Consider the following 18,528-nt stretch of genomic DNA (forward strand, 5'->3'; position numbering starts at 1 on the left):
TTTTACATAACAAAAAGCACAAAATCAAATTTATTTTAGTTATAGTCAGGCTTACCTGCCAACATAACCTTCTCTTAACTCTATCACTACATCTTTTCATGGACACAACACAAAACTGTGTTTTATTCTCAATAAAAATTGACTCTGCTTTACAAATAAAGCTCTGAGGCAGCCCCACCACTGCAAAACTGTCATTCACACAATCACACACACACACACAGAAAATATTTTCTCCCCTAATTATATCATACACAAAACATTGAAAATATTTTATTAAAATAGCATCTTCACCTGAAATAGATAATGCAGAACCTAAAATTTCACAAAGAAAAACACAAGGATTTCGTGATAAACACGTAACGATGCCATAACAGTCCACAAGATCTGTCCAGTCCTGCAGTGTGTTGCACACACACACATCTAACACGGTGTTTGCACGCCACTGATAAGAGGACAAAGCATCCAGTGGAACATTAGAGTCAGCTCACGTCCAAAGACACACAGCGTGAAACTGATTAAATAAACACAAAGCACTGACGCACAGTACAAGCTGTTTGCAAAGATTCTCATGTTGTTGGTTTAAATAGCAAAAGCACGAATTCACAAAAAAAGGTACGCTAGGTTTCGAATTTCTTGCCTCTAGAATTCAGGCTTGTCCATCAGTCACGCAAATTCTGATAAGGTAGTCCTTACCCACAATGCAGCTGCAACTGCAGCTCCTACGCAAGGTAGCATGATCTTTTTAAAGAGACTTCTAAAACAAAATCGTCCCGGCTTCTCAAAAAAAAATTAAACAAAATAAAAAAACATTATTTCCCAGAGTGCATTACTCAATAGTGTAGTTCAGAGAGTTCCTCTGAAAGGATTCTCTGTGGAGTCTCAACATCCTTCTGTGTTGTGGGAGAGTCTGTGGTGGAAAACCTCAACCTCAGTTATGTCTGGGTCTTCCTTTCTTCATGCGGGCGGCTTTAGGTTTGGGGATGTACTGGTTGTTGGCCTGGTGCTCCAGCTCTCTGCTGAAGTACTGGATCGTTTTGTTCAAGCCTTCTTCCAACGGGACCTGGTGCAACAGGTTACAGCAACATAATATATGGATCAGATAATATATAAACTACATATTGGCTGTAAATATCATCCAGTCATCTGGTCCAATGGTAGTGAACATTATACTTGATAAATACAGTTCAACACGCAATTTGCTATGATGGATAATGTATAAAATGTTCGATACTGTACACTTTACAGTGTAAAGCTTTAAGGGGTTTAGTTAAAGAGTAAATATTAGTGTGATTGGTTATATAGTCATGTGAGTTTAGTTTTGTAGTCAAACAGCATCAATATTAGTCTGTGTATGAACTCTAATTTATATATTTTTGACAGGAATCTGTTATAGTGAAAAAAATCATCTGACTCTATGAGATGATGATAACGCAATTTTCAAGTGAATTTGGTCACATACTGTACCAATATATTCAAGATTGGTTTTTTTTTTTCTGTTTACACTGGCTCACTGAAAATCCTTTAATTAGCAATTGAGCTATTTAGCATACAGTAGAGTGCATAGAGTGCATGACTGTCTTAAGTCGCACGTACCACTGGCTCCCACTGAAGCTTCATCTTGGCTTTTCGGATGTCAGGTCTTCTCCTCTGTGGGTCATCCTGGGCCTCTGGAAGGAACTGGATCTGACTACGGCTCACTGTGTGTGTGTGTGTGAGAGGGACAGTGTGAGTAAGTGTGTGGGGTTATGGTTACGAGTTTGTTTATGTCAGTCACAAGTGATTTTCTCCTTACTCAAAGTACAAATCCTGCTAAGGATCACATAATTCCAACAGTTTTGTAGGACAGAGTTGCGTCAAGACAGATTGATGCTTCTGTGTCAAAGAGTTGTGGTGGTTTTGTGCGTAGTTCTGCCAAAGCAGGAGCTGATCTGCACCCTCTCAAAAATGTACCCATAGAGTGACATTACTGTAACCGTTCAATTTGGGTTGCTATGCTTTTCTCCTACATTTTCCATAGAGAACATATCACAGAGCAAACCATCAGAGTGAATTAAACCACTAATTCACTATGGTGAAAAAAATAGTTTTAGTAACGTAGGAAAGACATTTTCAGCGAATACTTTGTCCTTGCAGGCACCGTTGCTATCAAAAATAAAAGAAAGCATGTAAATATTATGGCTTGTTTATACAGTGCAATGCCTTCAAGATATAGTCTGATAATACGAGCCACATCCAATGCTGAACGGCAAAAAAAAAAAAAAAAAAAAAAAGGTGACAACCCATTCGTTAAAAAATGATGAAAAAGCTCCAACAAAGAAACTACTTAGGTAAATGAAACTAATGTTTTTTTAAATCCCCCCTGAGCAATAGATTAGTTCTGTTCCAGGGACCACTATGACACAGAATAAAAAAGATAACAGTAGAAAGATGAAAGGTGGGAGAACAATAGAAAAAGGCAGGCAGGCAGCCAAGCTGAGCTTGACGAAACTGTGAAAAACCGTGCAGAAGCCGTGAATGAAAACCCTACCAACAAGACTCTTGATGAGACGAGCAAACTCCAATATGGTGTGTTCCTCTGGGTTCCCCTGCAAAGAAAAACTTCCATCACATCACGGTCAACAAGAGACAAACAAACAACCTGACTCACAGTTAAGTTGTCTGCTTCTGTTATAAACATTTTCTATTTCATCTGATTTTTAATGTTTGAGCCAAGAACGATGAACTCACCAGATTGACCGGACTACTAATGTTACTGTTCATCAACAACACCAGGCCATTCACCAGATCACTGGAAAACCGAGAGACATTAAAAGCATATTCTTCTTTTGAATTCCACTCTGTAGCTTTACTTTGCATGAAATGCTCTTCCAAAGCCAAGTAAGACATAGATGCTTCAGCACACCACTCTCTCAATACCACAAACAAATAGCCAAACAAGAATGAGTCTACAGGTGTTTAGAAATAAATCATGATGAATTAAATCATGATTCATATCATAGGCTACATGAAACATGTGACTCGGCTCCACTAATGGGAAGGAATCTTCCTGCAAAAAAGACATCACAGGTGATCAAATAAAGTATGCTGCTAATTTCTCCCAATGTCTACTTGTGGTCCTGTAACATAAAAATTCCTTGCAGCTCAAAAAGGATATTTCCTACAGATGTTAAATCAAACCTGAATAGTCAATCAAAACTGACCCTTTAAATCTGAAAACCCCACGTTCCTAAAACCATAGAGATCAACCTTTACCATCTGTAAAAGCAGCTGAACAAATCCACCATAAATTACAGTTATTAATTACATTAGTTTTGGTTGCAGATCTAATGCTGTTTAGAATCAGAACGGATGCTTTTCAGGTTGTTAGTTGTAGTCTGTTGTGCTATTTAACTGAGCAGCGCTGTCCAGAGGTGTTTTTGTTATTTACAACAGTCTCAGCAGAATGAATGAGATGGTTGTCTTCCATACCAGTTTCGGCTAATGTTATAAAAAAACAAAAACAAAACAAAACAATGAATACTAAACCAGTTTTACAATGGCACGTTACTTTCAACTGTTATCACTTACATAATATAATTAAAGGTTTAATTAAATATATCATAAATGATCATATCATGTCCTCATTAGCTGTAGAAGACAAGAGTTGACGGTTTTCTGTGCAGAATATTTATGTACACACCAAAGGGAATAAGATTTACTTAAGGGCCAAAACAGGTTTAATTTATAACTTACCTTACATACTGAAAGGCTCGTGTTTGGGAACCAGTGCCATACACCTACAAAACAACAGGAAGCTGATCATCATTTCCCCACGATGAGCACACATTTCAAGTCAGCATGTTTAAAATTAGAAAACTGCAAACTGCAGTTTAATTTAGAGAAACTGTAAGTAATTGATTCTTTTTGCAAAGATTTTGTCCAAGCTTTGCATGTAACAACATTAGTAGCACTGAAAACACAGATGTTTGTGTCTAGTATTAACAAACAAGGTGAAAGAACATCGTTAGTAAAAAGCTGAATATGCGCACAGTGAGAGGTTCTCCCTGTAGAGCCTGCAGGATGAAGTTGCTGACAACACGTCCATCGTTCATGTGCATTCTGGACCCAAACGTGTTGAAGATTCTTGCCACCCTCACTTCTACTCCCTCCTGTGAACAAACATTGAAGAAAATTAGTGCATACTTAGTAACATACAAAATTTATTTTACAGTGATTGAATGTTTTCTTTATGTTGAGTACTGTCTATTATCTTTATTCTGTAAATCTACTTTCTAAAGCTTTTACATCCTAAGTCTAAGTATCTGTATTTCTGCACAGTTGTATTTTTTTGTTTGTTGCATTAAAATACATTTTTACAGAATAAGTCATGTGCACAGCAATAATTAGTAAAAGTAATATCAACAATCTGGACAACTCTAAAATTAGCTAATTACATATAGTTTTCCAGACTATGAATGTGCAGAATGTATGGAATCCCTGTTTGGTTGCAAAATACAGCAGAAGCTACATGTGCATTGTTTTGCAATTAGTGCAGAGTCAATACAGGATTTAGTGTTAATGTACTATGTGTTATTACAGGATCAGCTGCAGGGGACTATTAAAAACAAAGCTGTTCACACCTGCCAATCAGTTGTTTGAGATTTTATTTCTCTGACAATGCTCAAGTTTTTTTAAGGTATCATTTCTTTTAGTTTCTATTTTCAAAATATTATGAAATTTCCAACCAAAGTCATCAGTCTGGCTACGCTGTCAAAAATCTGAATAAGAGTAATAGCTGTCATCAAATCACTCTATATAATCACAATAATAAATATGGTTTAAATAGACAGGCTCTCCTTACAGCTATACATAACCCTCAAAAATGAATAAATCTTCAGCTACATTATGGATAACTTCCTTTTTAAAAATTCAGTGCCTTCTAAAGTCAGCTTTATGCATCAATACATAGCAGTTCCAATGGGATTTTAGGTCATGAGACATGAATAAAAACATGGCAATTATGTAGATTCTTCTCTTTAAAATGTGCAACATGACATTCAATGGACACAGCATAAAAATATATTCTGTATGGTGATAAACAAGGACACAGTGGCAACAACATGACTAAGAGGCCTTGAATGGTGTGTGTGTGTGTGTGTGTGTGTGTGTGTGTGTGTGTGTGTGTGTGTGTGTGTGTGTGTGTGTGTGTGTGTGTGTGTGTGTGTGTGTTTCTGTGCATACTACATACTGTGGTGAGATTGAAATTCAAACCTAGAAAAGCTGATATTGGAATAATCAACAAATGTATATATTTTGGGGGCCCTCCATGGCTTAGGGGATTGTGTGCTGACTGTGAACCCCAATCTTTGTGGTTTTAATCTGTCTAGAAGATATCAGTCCATCTCTGCTGCACCTCTCTTCTTCTCACACAAAATGAAACAGTAAGATTGATTCAAGTTTGTTTCTTGTCTGGAAAGTTTAATAGCTTGTCCTTTACATTGAGACCAGGAACAGGAAGTGCTTGTTTAAAGTATTTGAACCCCTAGTCACACTGAAACACAATAAATCACTGTACTGCATGCCAAGGTGCAGCTTAAGCAGGAAATACTGGGCCAGTAGGTAAGGTCATTAATAAAGTGTCACCACATAACTAAGGCCATGAACGCACCACTGTGTGAGTTAAACAAGCGTGGTAAATGCAATCTTCCTTCCTCAAATACTGATCATTTCAATTTGTCAATTCAATATTTCTAAAATATCTGTTTCACATCTATAAGTATAAGAAGCACAAAGCCTTTGATCAAAGAATGTGTTCATTTACAAAAGCAAGTAACCTAAAGCTGCCATTTCAATGTGACACATATTCAATCAACATTTCATATCTTGTGCTGCTTAACAGTGCTTATCCTGTCGCTCACAGCTGTTAAGTTCCTGCCTAAGATTTTAACTGAATGTTTATAACTTCCAGTAATATCCAAGTGTAAAACCAACCAGGTGGTGGTCATATATATGATATACATATTTCAAAACAGAAGAATTGCAAAGCTAAAGCTAAAGTCAGACTGCTCCTGCATCACATGGGCACATTAGGTTCAATGTTGAGAAATAAATAAATGTTGTAATGTTATAAAGAAGTCAGCAGGATGGATGTAAACTGCAGTATACTGTGTGTACAGAACTTATACCATCTTATTCAACTCCAGCTCTCACTCCCTAATGCTTGTGTGACCTTTGTTGACACCTGAACATGCTGTTTGATTAATGTGTATACAGTATATGTACATATGTATGGGAAACAGAACGCTGTAGAGCTGCTGCAGTTTTCATTATTTACACATTTGCAGAACAGAGATAATTTGTTCATGTACTTTGGGCTGAAGCTGAGAGGGACAGGGTGGATGAGTGTCTGATGCAGCACTTAATGTCTTCGCTCTTTATGCTCGCTGTGCACACATTCATGATCTGGCTTTGCTACTAAAAATGTTTTTAAATGCAAATGCCAACAATCAATGAGAGATTTAATGACATACAGTTTACCATGATTATACTGTTCAACTTCTGAGAATCAAACAAGACAAGCTTTTTCATTCACTGCACAATATGCACTCATCACTTGTAAAATGTTAATGAATTTCGATTACATGACTGTGCAATAGATGTAGTGTGTGATATTCTTGTCTATCTGCAGGAACGACTGACAGATGGATATCGAAGGCAGGCAATTTCCAAGAATTCTCCTTGTAAGTGTGAAAAAAATAATGAGCAGCTGAGAAGGAGCAGGAGACGAAGGCGATAAATAAATATCACCTGCCTGAAGCAAAGGCAAGAGAAGTTAATCTTATCTGATCATCAAAGGCTGGTGTCAATCAAAAGAAAAAAATGATGAAAAATGTCATATTGGTTGTTGAAAGAACCTTTTTAAAAATCTCCACTAAATTCATTTTCAACATATAACTCCACCTAGACTCAACACGTTTTTACTGATGCCAAACTATTCTCTGAAAAACAGCCACTTAGCTTCTCAACCATTTTTAAACACTGATCTTGAAGCTCAAGTTTAAGCAGATACTTAACCTATTATATTATCCAGATTGATAATATTTTAGCTCTGAGATGACAAATCTGAATTGTAGTGTAGTTGAGTTTAGTGATAACAGGGACTAACATGGCTGTCAATCACTTAACACCAAAATGTTTTTTCAAATGCATACTGTACAAGGTCGCTGATGATACCTGTTTCATATATGCATAACACATAGTCTCTGCTACGCGTTTCCCCTCATCATAGCACGCTCGAGGACCAATTGGGTTCACATGTCCCCAGTACTCCTCATTTTGGGGGTGCACTTCTGGATCTGGGGAAAAAATGAAAAATGTAAACGTGTTAAAACCGGCGCCAGATATTTGTCTAGAAATGTCTGCTGTGTTTCAGCATTCAACAGATAAATTATACAACAGACTAAATCAAATCCAGCTTTATATACTGTATATAGCCCAATATCACAAACATCAAAGTAGGTTTACCATCTGTACAACATGCTGTATGACATCCTCTGTCTAAACCCTTGGACAGGGCAAAGCTATTAAAATAATGGCTCTTTAGTCTAGCACACGATGTTCAACATCAGACTGAAGCTTTTTTTTCAGCTTTCCTGAATCGCTCTGTGATTGCTTGGAACTAATATTTTTATTTTATTATTATGTATTCAGACTAGGCTGGGCATTATTGCTAAATGGACAGAGGCTTGTTTGCATCCACAGACACAGACACACACACAGACACACACACTTGCCACACTTCATTGAGTATCCTTATGTCATTAGACTTTGCTCCAAGTCACTAAACATGGAACCAGATCAATCAGGTTCTTTAAAGAATGCTTATCTTCTTTCTTACCTCCATAAACTTCAGAAGTAGAGGCCAGGAGAAGTCTGGCACCCACACGTTTGGCAAGGCCTGGGAGACAAACAACACAATAAAAACGTTTTATTGTGTTGCAAAAAAACTGTTTTCTTTTGCCTAACAAAGGAGAATGAATTCTGGCCTTAAACTTGAACAAATACATAGATTAGAAAAAAGCAAGATAGCACACATTGCATAGGCTGCACATTTAAAAAAATACACAGTGAGTTGTTTTTCTTCTCCATTAAAATATCCTGAATATATTGTAATGTTTATCTCAATATTCATATATTGACAGTACTTCAGTACTTACTATCTAAATATATACAGAAGATGACCCTCAACTTTGGATAATGGGATACAGATTTAATTTGTCCTTAGCCATTCATGATAAAGGATAGAGGGGCAACAGGAAATGAGGGAGAGAAATAGAACAAATGTCACCAGCAGAGTCGACTATCTAAAGAGCCTTTAACACAGTCTGCTTCATCTCTCTGTTTGAGTATTTGTTTTATGGTTTTTGTGTTTTGCCGTTTCTTTATATATCCTTTTCTTTTTGGTACATGACTGATAAATAAATTCAATAAATTCAGCCAGCAGTGATTTGAAAATTAAAAATATAAAGAAAGATGATGTTCTTGTTTCTCTTATTATAAAATAAATAATAAATAAATTAATGATTATAATTGTAATGTTATCTTATATACTTATTATTACATACTTTTATATTATACTTGTAGTAGTCAGACTTTTAACACTATTTCTGTTAATAAATTGGTTCAATTCTCTGGCTGTGTAACAAATTATAAACAAGAAATGTAGTATAGTGCTCATTTAAATTCAGATCTGCAACAACAAAAATGTTAAATCAAAATATTTTAATATAATACCTATAATATCCATTACATGAACACTATCGGTAACATGCGCCTACTCACCAAGCATGTTAAGAGTACCGATGGTGTTGGTTTTCAGGGTTTTGATGGGGTTATACATATAGTTGGGAGGAGAGGCTGGAGATGCCAGGTGATAGATCTGATCCACTGAAAAGCAAAAAGAAACATAAATTATGTCACAATTTTTATGTCACAAAGAAGCAAACAACGGCTTATTTGTTTTTTAAATGCTGCAGCCTTACAATGCATTTACAATTTAAATAGGGAGCCTTGGAGGTGTATGGTACAACATAACAGCAGGGAAGATGTAGAATATAAAAAAAGAGTGCTGTAATAATCCAACTACATGAAGGTATGATATATAATGACCCCCTTCTTCTTGGTACATTCAACAATATGCAATAAATAAAATGTGCACAATGTAACACCACTCACTTGTGTTTTGTTGAGGGAATATGAACATCTGGCCACAGTATATTGCAGACAGCAGATTATTATTGGAGAGAACCTTATGTTCCAGTTAGGCTTGAAAACATGGATCAGCCACATGTACTAAGTGCTGACACATGACAACAAGGTCTAATCGCAAGGTCTGCGTCTTGTTCATTATCCTCCCAACCTCTAAACTATCCATCCCTTAATCTGTTTAGGTGAATTTCTTTGCCCAATGAAGGTTTAAACACTTTATCCATGGCTCAAAACAGTTTCACTTTCATAGCTTTTCCATCTTCTCTCTACATTTTTGTGGTCATTATAACACATCCCTTCTCCTCGTCCACAAAATACAGAGACACTGACGTCCAATTTCCAAGCGGTGGCCAGCAGCAGGGTATCTCTGTGTGTTTGGTAATAGAGTTCTTGAAGATTTTTGTATTGTAAATTTTTTATTTCACATGCAAATACGTAATTATGATGACAGCTATGGTACACCCTGGTGTGGCCTATAATTTTCATAAGGTTTTCAACCTTAATTTCCCCCCTTAAAAACTAAATGTCTTCTTCCAGTTCACAACATTTTCACGCTAACATCACAGACTGTTGGACTGCACTGAGAGCTGGTGATATGACACAGAGAAAAAATATTTTTCAACTACAAAGACGCAGGAAATGGAGCCATATTTGTTTTGTGTTTGCTAGGGTCATGGTTGTCAAGCTTGGTGCCTGTGTATGCATATTTACAATTTGATGCTGCTGATGTTGAGTCTTCCAGCTAGCCTTACTGAGTTTATATGGCTCTAGATTATGTCTAGGTCATTTCAACCTACTATTAAAAATATGGTGAATCACTGGCACTGTCCTTGCTTTGGATTATTCTAATGAAACAGTCCAATGTCATCTTAGCCTAAACTGAAGCGAAGCCTGTGGCGTAGTTCAGGGCAGTAAACTAAAGGACAAATACTAGTCCTACATTCACATAAAGATGCAATCTATTTACTGCAACAGATTTTCACGCCTCACTCTACAGGTGGCTGGTGTTATCTAAGCCACCAATCCTGAGTTTGCTCTGGATTTAGTCTGTGATGCCTGCTCCTGCTGAAAATATACTTTACACACAAGCAGCAATTGTCCTTCATACAGCATTCAATAAACCTCAAACCCACCTGTGGTCTCTGAGTCAGACCAGAGTGAAACAGATGTGAAAGAATATGTTATTATCCAGTGATGATAATGAGAGGAATGAAAACTCTTGAAACACAAATCCAAACCTGTACATACTGTATCTATATAAAACATTTGCGCTGTCCTGACAATTATTCTGAGTTTCAGACAGTGCATCGGTTTGAATCATCCTAGAAAGTGCTGATGTCTGATGTAACTGGCTCTAACAAGCCATAGCAACAAGGCTGTAACAACCAGTATGACGCATCCTTTCCCTTAACAAGAAGACCACCAGAACATCCTGGACCACCACTGATCACGCACGCCTCTGCAGGGGGCTACACTTCTTTACATTTGCATTGTGGCAGGGTTTAGTATCTGTCATATTATGCCACACTTGCTATCTCTGATACACACACATGTTTATTAACTATGCTATTTCATACTTTTTGGGATATGACACTCTTTGAAATCATTCATTCAGTGGTTACTGTAAACATGAAAACATTTACCTGCTCTAACTCTGCACCATTTGGGTGTTACAGATTTCTGTTGTTTATTTCTATTGTGACACCATGCAAGCAATTTCATGAGGTGTGCACAGTATCAAAATAGTTCAGCACTAAAACATGTCATAAAAAGCCACCAACACAGATAAGAAGGATATAATGTTCACTCGTTGTTCAAACTGTTTTAGAGAGTTTAAACTACTGAGTCTACTTTATTAGGCGACTTGATTTGATGATATATATATAATGTAACCAAAAGCACAGTTAAGAACTCTGGTTTAAGAAGTTATAGAAACACAGATCACTGTTAACAGACTTACCTTTATTTAACACATGTAAATAGGTTTTAACTTTTCTACATAAGCAACAGCATGGTAAAGACCTCAGACAGTAGAAAGTTATGAAAAATCATCTTAAATACAAAAATAATTTGAGGTCTGACTAAATGTGAAACTAATGCTAAAATACTAAATATAATGTAGAATATGGAGTATACCACAGAATGACAGTCCTACTTTGATCCTCAACAGTAAGTGTTTCTTCAATTACCATTTACTCCCTCACTCACCTTCAATATAGAGAGGCTCCACCACATCATGGTTGATCAGCTCAAAGTTTTCATGACCAATCCAATGCTCTACGTTTCTTTTCCTCCCTGTGAAGAAGTTGTCGACCACAGTCACCTCATGGCCATCCATCATCAGCTTATCAGTCAGATGGGAACCCACAAAACCAGCCCCTCCAGTAATCTATGAAAGGAATACACCTCTATTATGACATCAATAAAAGATAGCTCAGTATCCGATTATGTTTCATCGCCAAGAACAATTAAATAATTTATATTACTGTATATGAAATGTTTTTGGTTGTGTACAAAACAGTATGAGGCACAGCCATTTAAAGCAGCACAAAATTTTTTCTGTTGTTGTTTTTGTCAAGAATTGTCTGTAACTGCTGTCTAAATTTTAGAACAGGTTTTAACCTGTGCTGTTTGGGTAAATGTCACATAATGACAAATTGTGTGTTCAGAAGGAGCAGTGTATAATGTGTCTGTGGTTAATTTAGGACCAAGTTTCATATTATCAGTGTACTACATGATGTTGAGGTTGTGACATACCAGTTGAGCTACTGTGCAAAAGAGCCTGTGTTTGTTTTAACACATCAGTTGTGTGCTATCATAGCACGCAGCTTGAATGTCTACCTTGCTCACCTTCCTCATCTAGTTGTCAAAAAGCTTATCTAAAAGCAACAAATGTTTGTTTTTATGGTGATGCTCAGAGGCAAAGTCAGTCACCACAGTCCTAATAGTGTTGGCAAGCAGAATTAAACTCCAAAATGCATACCAATTGTATAAGCTCTACAATGCTTTTGTTATGGTTTAATTTACTGAGTAGTCAGGATTGGCATTTCAGGCTGTTAATACTTGCATATAGCATAACATGAAAACGCAATATTGAAAAAGCTCTTATGTACTCACTCCAGTATATTGTATGTTATACCAAATTTACATACCAAAATTCGCTTCCGATCCTTTTCTGACAGGAATTTCACAGGTGGATATTTCTGAGAAAAACTGCAAGAGAGAAGACAGTCCGTAGTGATGAACATTTGGAAGAAAAACCCAATGAGAACAAAGCAAAAAGGATCTAACTGTTAATCCAGTTCCTGAATTATAAACCTAAAAGGCTTTGGTTGTATTTTACTGTTTGTTCTCACAATATGCCTTAAAGGGCTAAGTTGTTTCTTCTCTTTTCTTTTCTGGTTAACAAGCTCTGAAGTTGGATGTTGTAGATGGAAAATAATTATATTGAATTCATTCACGATTTATAGATGTAACGCATTTATGAGCTCTCAGCAATTACTTTTGTGTAGGTCTGTACAGTCTATTTAATCACAATTGGAATTGATGATTTGATCATTTATTCCGATAATAAATGTTTAATACTCATTATTTTGCATACATTGTTTATAATATTGCAAATAGTTTATTATGTTGCTGATCAGAACACTGTCCGCAATAATCACAGTAGGACTTTTTTTTATCAAATGTGCAGCCCTTCCTTTTTTTCAGTACTGAAAAACAGTATTGTCACACAGATATCAAACATGTCTCTGTAACCTCTAAACTCACAAACTGTGCATCTTGGCTGCCGGGACAAAAAATAAAACCTTGAACTTAATTCATAGACAAGCCTGTGCCAGCAAAACTGCAAGACTCCACTTTTCAGGAAGATCATGTGGATTTAAAGTAAGTAAGTAGTAGTAGGACCCCTCACAGGGTCATGTAAGTCTGTGACATTTTGCGTATTTAGAGAAAGTTGCACATGGTAGTTGTATTGAGTACACATGTAATTATCTAAAGAAGAGTCTTTGTAATGATGTGTCAATAGAATTCAAGGCATCAAAGTTGTAACACAAATTATTAACATACAGTATAAAAGCAGAATTACTGGAACAAATGTTCTTCTTTCACTTCTCAAACCTCTCATAATTAGGGAGGAAAGTTTTTTATTGAACTGTAGCTGTAGTAGTTTCCCAAGTGTTTAGTTTTGACCAGCACCAGGTCACTGAGCAGCCCTGAGCAGTGACCTGGTGCAGAAAACTGAAACATGATGATACTGAGAATGGCAAGAGAGAGATTCAGTGTCACATACACAGACAGACAAGGTGATCTTGCCAATTTTAATTATGTGTGTATATGTATACACGTTCTTGAATAAAAAGGGATACACACCTTTGTTCCAGATCACGAATCTTTTCTCTGAGAGGAGCCACAGCCTAAAGGGAAAGCAGAATGGAGACATGTAAGCACTTAATTGGTCTTTGAAGGTCTTGAAGGTTTTATTACTGCACCAGCATGTTAATGTAAACTTATGGTCCACTTAATGTAATTTTCAGCACATGGTGGAAATAACTTTAATATAGTTTTATCATCAATTGACCCTTTTACAGAATATTGCAGCCCTCTCTCAGTCTATGCATAGGTCTGACACAGCTGTGACATAGCTGTGCTACATATTTATATATTTTTTGTTCCTATTGAGATTTTTGTATTGATGTTATTTTGTATTTGTGTTGATTGGATCTTTTCTGGCTGGGGGTCTTTCCTTTCCTTTTGAACTGAGAGCAGTTGTAATCAGACAAAACAATTTACCTCTGGGATTAATAGGTTTTTTTTTTTGTTTTGTTTTGTTTTTTTAAAATTGGATACATTTCATTCTCAGTCATTTCTGTACCTTGCTGTATAGACAAATAAGCAGATCCATATTCAAATGTTATCTCATGTTATTGTCATGATTTAGTCATCCTAATGTTCTGCTTTGAAAACATTAAAATGATTTCTGCCTGTAAGATTGCCAGAAAGGTGACGGATTTCACAGACTCCCCAACTCTTTAAACCTAAGGTCAACACAAAGTAATTAATTCAGTGAGCACCTGCAACACCTGATAAGCAAATGCTTAGATTAAATATTGAAGCCTTTATAAATTATACTGTGCAGTTATCTGTATAATTTCTATATAACACATTGCCATTCAACTAAAGTTTGGTATGCAGTCAACTCATATATTTAACTCTGTAAATAAAATTTGCATAAATAATATGTAGATGAAAGAAGAAAAAATAAACAGAGCTGTAGACCTCTAAAAGACATCAAATGAACAGGGTCTGAGTCAAACTCACTTCATCGATTTTCTCCTCAATCTTCATTTCTCCATGTTCTTGAATTGATCTGAATGCAGAAATAAAAAAACAAGGACAGGGCGGATGGCTTGATGACAGACAATATCACGAGCCCAGTGACATTATAAACATTGTCTGAAGCTGCTGTACTGCATATTGTAGAAATGACATTTCTTTTTACATTTATGGATAAAGTAACTATAATTCCCTAAACTAATCAAAGGCAGACATCACAATAATGCTAGAAATCACATGGGGGGGGAAAAAAAAAAAAAAAATCACATTTTCCTATAAAGCAGTCCTGCTCACTGGTTTGCAACATTGATCTGAAAACAGATATTCAAGAGCGAACTAGCGTTGTATGACAGTCTCAACAGGTGACAAATTTATATTATTAACATAATTCCATCTAACCAGCACAATCATTGAATGGATGGATGTAACATTTCAAAGCAAACAGAAAAGACATAAGCTGTGATCTATTTATTTATCACTTATTTATTTATGTATTTCATCTGGTATGTTTACCAACCTAGCTTCACAGTATTTTAAAGCTTAATTAAAGTCAGTGCTGCTGATATCTTTGAGAAGGATCAAATAATTTCTCAACCCATTGCTTTTCCTCCTTTTTCAACATCTTAACCAAACTATGGTTGATTAACTTGCAGGGACACTGTGTAATACATACAGTGGCTTCAGAAACTATTGTGACCCCTTCGCTTTTTGTATAGTGTGTTTTACATCTAATTTCACCTGCTAATACCATCCCTAAGGTGAATAATAGTGGTGGCAGTGTCGTGATATGGGGGTGAGTAAAGAGAGAGAGAGAAGTATAAATCTAGCTAGATATATATATTAAAAAAACATTTAACATTAAAACTACAATACAATGAAGTGAGCAAAAAATGAGATATCTAATTACTTTATGAAGCCAATGAATATATTTCGATACCAGTAAAAGCCTGTTTATGATTTGATTTTTATTAGGACTTGTATTTTTGGCTGCACGCCAACTGTTCTTGTCAGGATTGATTAACTAAACAGGTAAATCTACACCACATCAAGGAGCAAAATAGCTTGTGCTGATTAAGATCACACTCATAATGTTCAGTAAATAATGTCATTAGAGTACCCACTCTGTGACTTTATTATGATGAGTAATCCTGCTGCCGGAGCTTGAAGACTCCCTTGAATACTGATCATGGAGTTTAATGCACCAACCCAGGAGAAGATGAATATAAATTTGGATTTTTTTTTTCATCTTTATATACTGGATACTTTGAACTTGCAGATGAGGATAATATTTTCCAAAGCCCAAGGCATTTAGAAAGCGAGGTTTGAGTAGTGTTCGTCACAGCATACAAATCGAACCCAGTGAAATCATGTGATTTTTGTACCCTGGCCTATTACAGTCATCTGAATTCACCATAGAGTAAAATATTGTTCAATATTCATTTCATAAAAAACATATTTAATATATTAAATTTATTAAATATTTGCAAAAATGTTGCAAATATTTTATTTAATATTTGATAATAGAGAAATACAGTAAATTGCAGTACCTCATGTTTGTATATGTTCCCCAGACAGCTGCAAGAGAAAGAAGAAAATAAAGTTGTCATGCAACGTGATGAATACTAAGTAAATATAAGAGCAGGGTCATATCCAGTAATACCAGTTCAATAAAGCCATGGTGCAAAACTATTAAAAAGAGCCACCTGAAAAAAAGAAACTCTCTCAAGTCTTGAGACACAATATTTATTTCTTTTGACCTTCTAAGTATGATCTTTGTAATCTTCAAACTGGCTATTAAATCATGAAAGATCTAAATTCATTATTTAATCATCAGGACAACATAAATAACTGCAGCAAAATTACAGATTAATTGGAAAAAACAATAACTAACAGCTTATCTAGAAATGTTAGGTTACAACTATTACTTGCAAGTTACATTTCATCAAAAGACATCCAAGATTCTAAGTCAGTTTTATTATAATTTATTACCTGTAGGGTCACATTTTGTTAAGAATTGGAATGACACAAGGGTTTTTGGATCTCTTACTACTCTTAATAACTGCACCTTAGACTTAAGAGTGGTATTTTGGCCCATCTGTCATGCACAACAACAAGCAAAATATCATTTCTCAAATAAAATGATTGCATAAAAACTAGTGATTTAAGGTAAACAAAACAACAAATGTGTTGCCTTGTCCATTACACTTCAATGTTTCTGTGTTTAGTAACATTAAAATGGGGGCACAGATTTTTCTAAAAGCACTTTCATAACAACAGGCTATTCGACTTTGTGACAAGAGAATATTTTAATGTTATCAATATTGAACACATAAACTGAAAGGGAACCAAATCACGATTCCATATGCTAAGCTGGTGTAGAGTAGGTGTCACAGTCCACTGAAATGAAGGCAAAGATAGTGACGCCGAATCTAAATCGCATGCACATACTGCAAATATTTTCTATTTACTGTGAAGATCTTAAATATTAATCCAACTTCCTCTTGAAACCAAAGACAACATTCAAGTCCATTAAAAAAAAAAAAAGAAAAAATCCCAACAAGCTCCCCTGAAGTTTTAATAGTTCCTCCATGGCCAGTAAACACAGCTTAGGCCCAATCCAGAAGTATATTAAGTATATAATTATTAACTTAATATTAAGTTATATTAAACCAGAGGTTTTTAAGGCACATAAAGGGGGGGTTTCACCACCACCCTGCACTCCTTGGATGGCTTAAAAAAAAACTACCACCTAACTAAATTACACGTTGACTTGGGAAACACACTTAAATACACAGATTAGTAGACTTACAGGCAATGTAGGCGATCAAAGCGAGGGCGAAAAGCAGCTTCATCATTCTTCTGTTTAATCCTGAGACCATCCAGAGGACCCGCTTCATCATCCGCTCAATACAACAGCACCAGGAAACCAAGGAGCCACACGTTCAAGTCCAGCTATAGCATTCTGGCTCACAACTGTGCATGTCCTCGGCGGAGTCCCGGTCTTGAGGGTGACAAGACTTGAGACTTTGTAATTTGTAATTTGTAAATAATCTAAAATGCAACTAGCCACACAGGACAGGCGAGCTAGTTGCTCCTGCTACGTCAACACCAAGCAGGAGCAGTTTACGTGGCTAGCAGCGTTCACACAACACAGGTAGCAACACTATCAGGTGACCAGCTACACTGGAGTGTCAACATTAACAACTAGTTAAATGCAAACTTAACGATCTCCGCCACGTATCCCCGGGCTAACCAATCAGTTATATTAGCCACAACACATGGTGGGTTCCTTCTTCTTAGACTGAAATCTTACAGATACATTCACAAATCGCGGCAGCGTCTTAGCAACAAGTCTTACACAGAACCTAATGGTTAGCCGTTAGCATCACATTAGCAACTAGCTACGTCTAGCTAGCAAGCTACTCAACCGACAGCGTATTTTTCTCCTGTGCATACCTGCCGCAGGAAAAAGCAACGGACGAGAAATCCTTCCGTAAAGTTAAATTAAGAAAAGTACTTGACAAACGAAAGTGTTGTTCATCTTAACGCAGCGCTAAAGCACACATGTCGGAGTTTGCTCCTCTGAGTTGGGCCGAGGAGTAACCGATGAGCGATCACTCATGGCTCGATTTAGCAGCCTGGCTTTTCCTGCGATCCCTTGACAATAACTATGTTATTTTGCGAGCATCACCTCGTCGAAATACTTGTTAGATTGAATCAAGAAAACACTAAACTATCACAAGGACTCTGTAAGGGCACAGCTTCCAAACTTCCTCGGTCATTTATTTTCAGCACTGACACAATGGCTCATTCATTCCCTCATGAAACTTTCCACCTTTTTACAAACCACGGAGATTTTCCTATTTCTGCCACTGCAGCTTGTTTGGCGCTGTAAATGTTTTGTGTGCGAGGATCTAGTCAGCCCATTGAAATTGGCTTAATGTG

At 36.4% G+C, this 18,528-nt stretch overlaps 1 protein-coding gene across 1 annotated transcript; it reads right to left on the reverse strand.

Annotated features, from left to right (window-relative positions):
• Window positions 1-12: 12 nt before the first annotated feature.
• On the reverse strand, window positions 13-17,483 carry uxs1 (UDP-glucuronate decarboxylase 1). The gene is made up of 15 exons (XM_026375763.1): window positions 17,393-17,483; window positions 16,131-16,158; window positions 14,569-14,617; window positions 13,621-13,664; window positions 12,399-12,459; window positions 11,455-11,635; window positions 8,821-8,925; window positions 7,877-7,936; window positions 7,213-7,334; window positions 4,029-4,148; window positions 3,733-3,776; window positions 2,728-2,788; window positions 2,528-2,585; window positions 1,594-1,697; window positions 13-1,060 (listed from the first exon to the last, which is right to left on the reverse strand). Exons 1-15 carry the CDS (start codon window positions 17,481-17,483, stop codon window positions 929-931), a joined length of 1,260 nt encoding a protein of 419 aa, XP_026231548.1. The 3' UTR covers window positions 13-928.
• Between the last annotated feature and the right edge of the window lie 1,045 nt (window positions 17,484-18,528).

The sequence above is a fragment of the Anabas testudineus genome, chromosome 21 (genome assembly GCF_900324465.2).
Source record: "Anabas testudineus chromosome 21, fAnaTes1.2, whole genome shotgun sequence".
NCBI classification, from domain to species: Eukaryota; Metazoa; Chordata; class Actinopteri; order Anabantiformes; family Anabantidae; genus Anabas; species Anabas testudineus.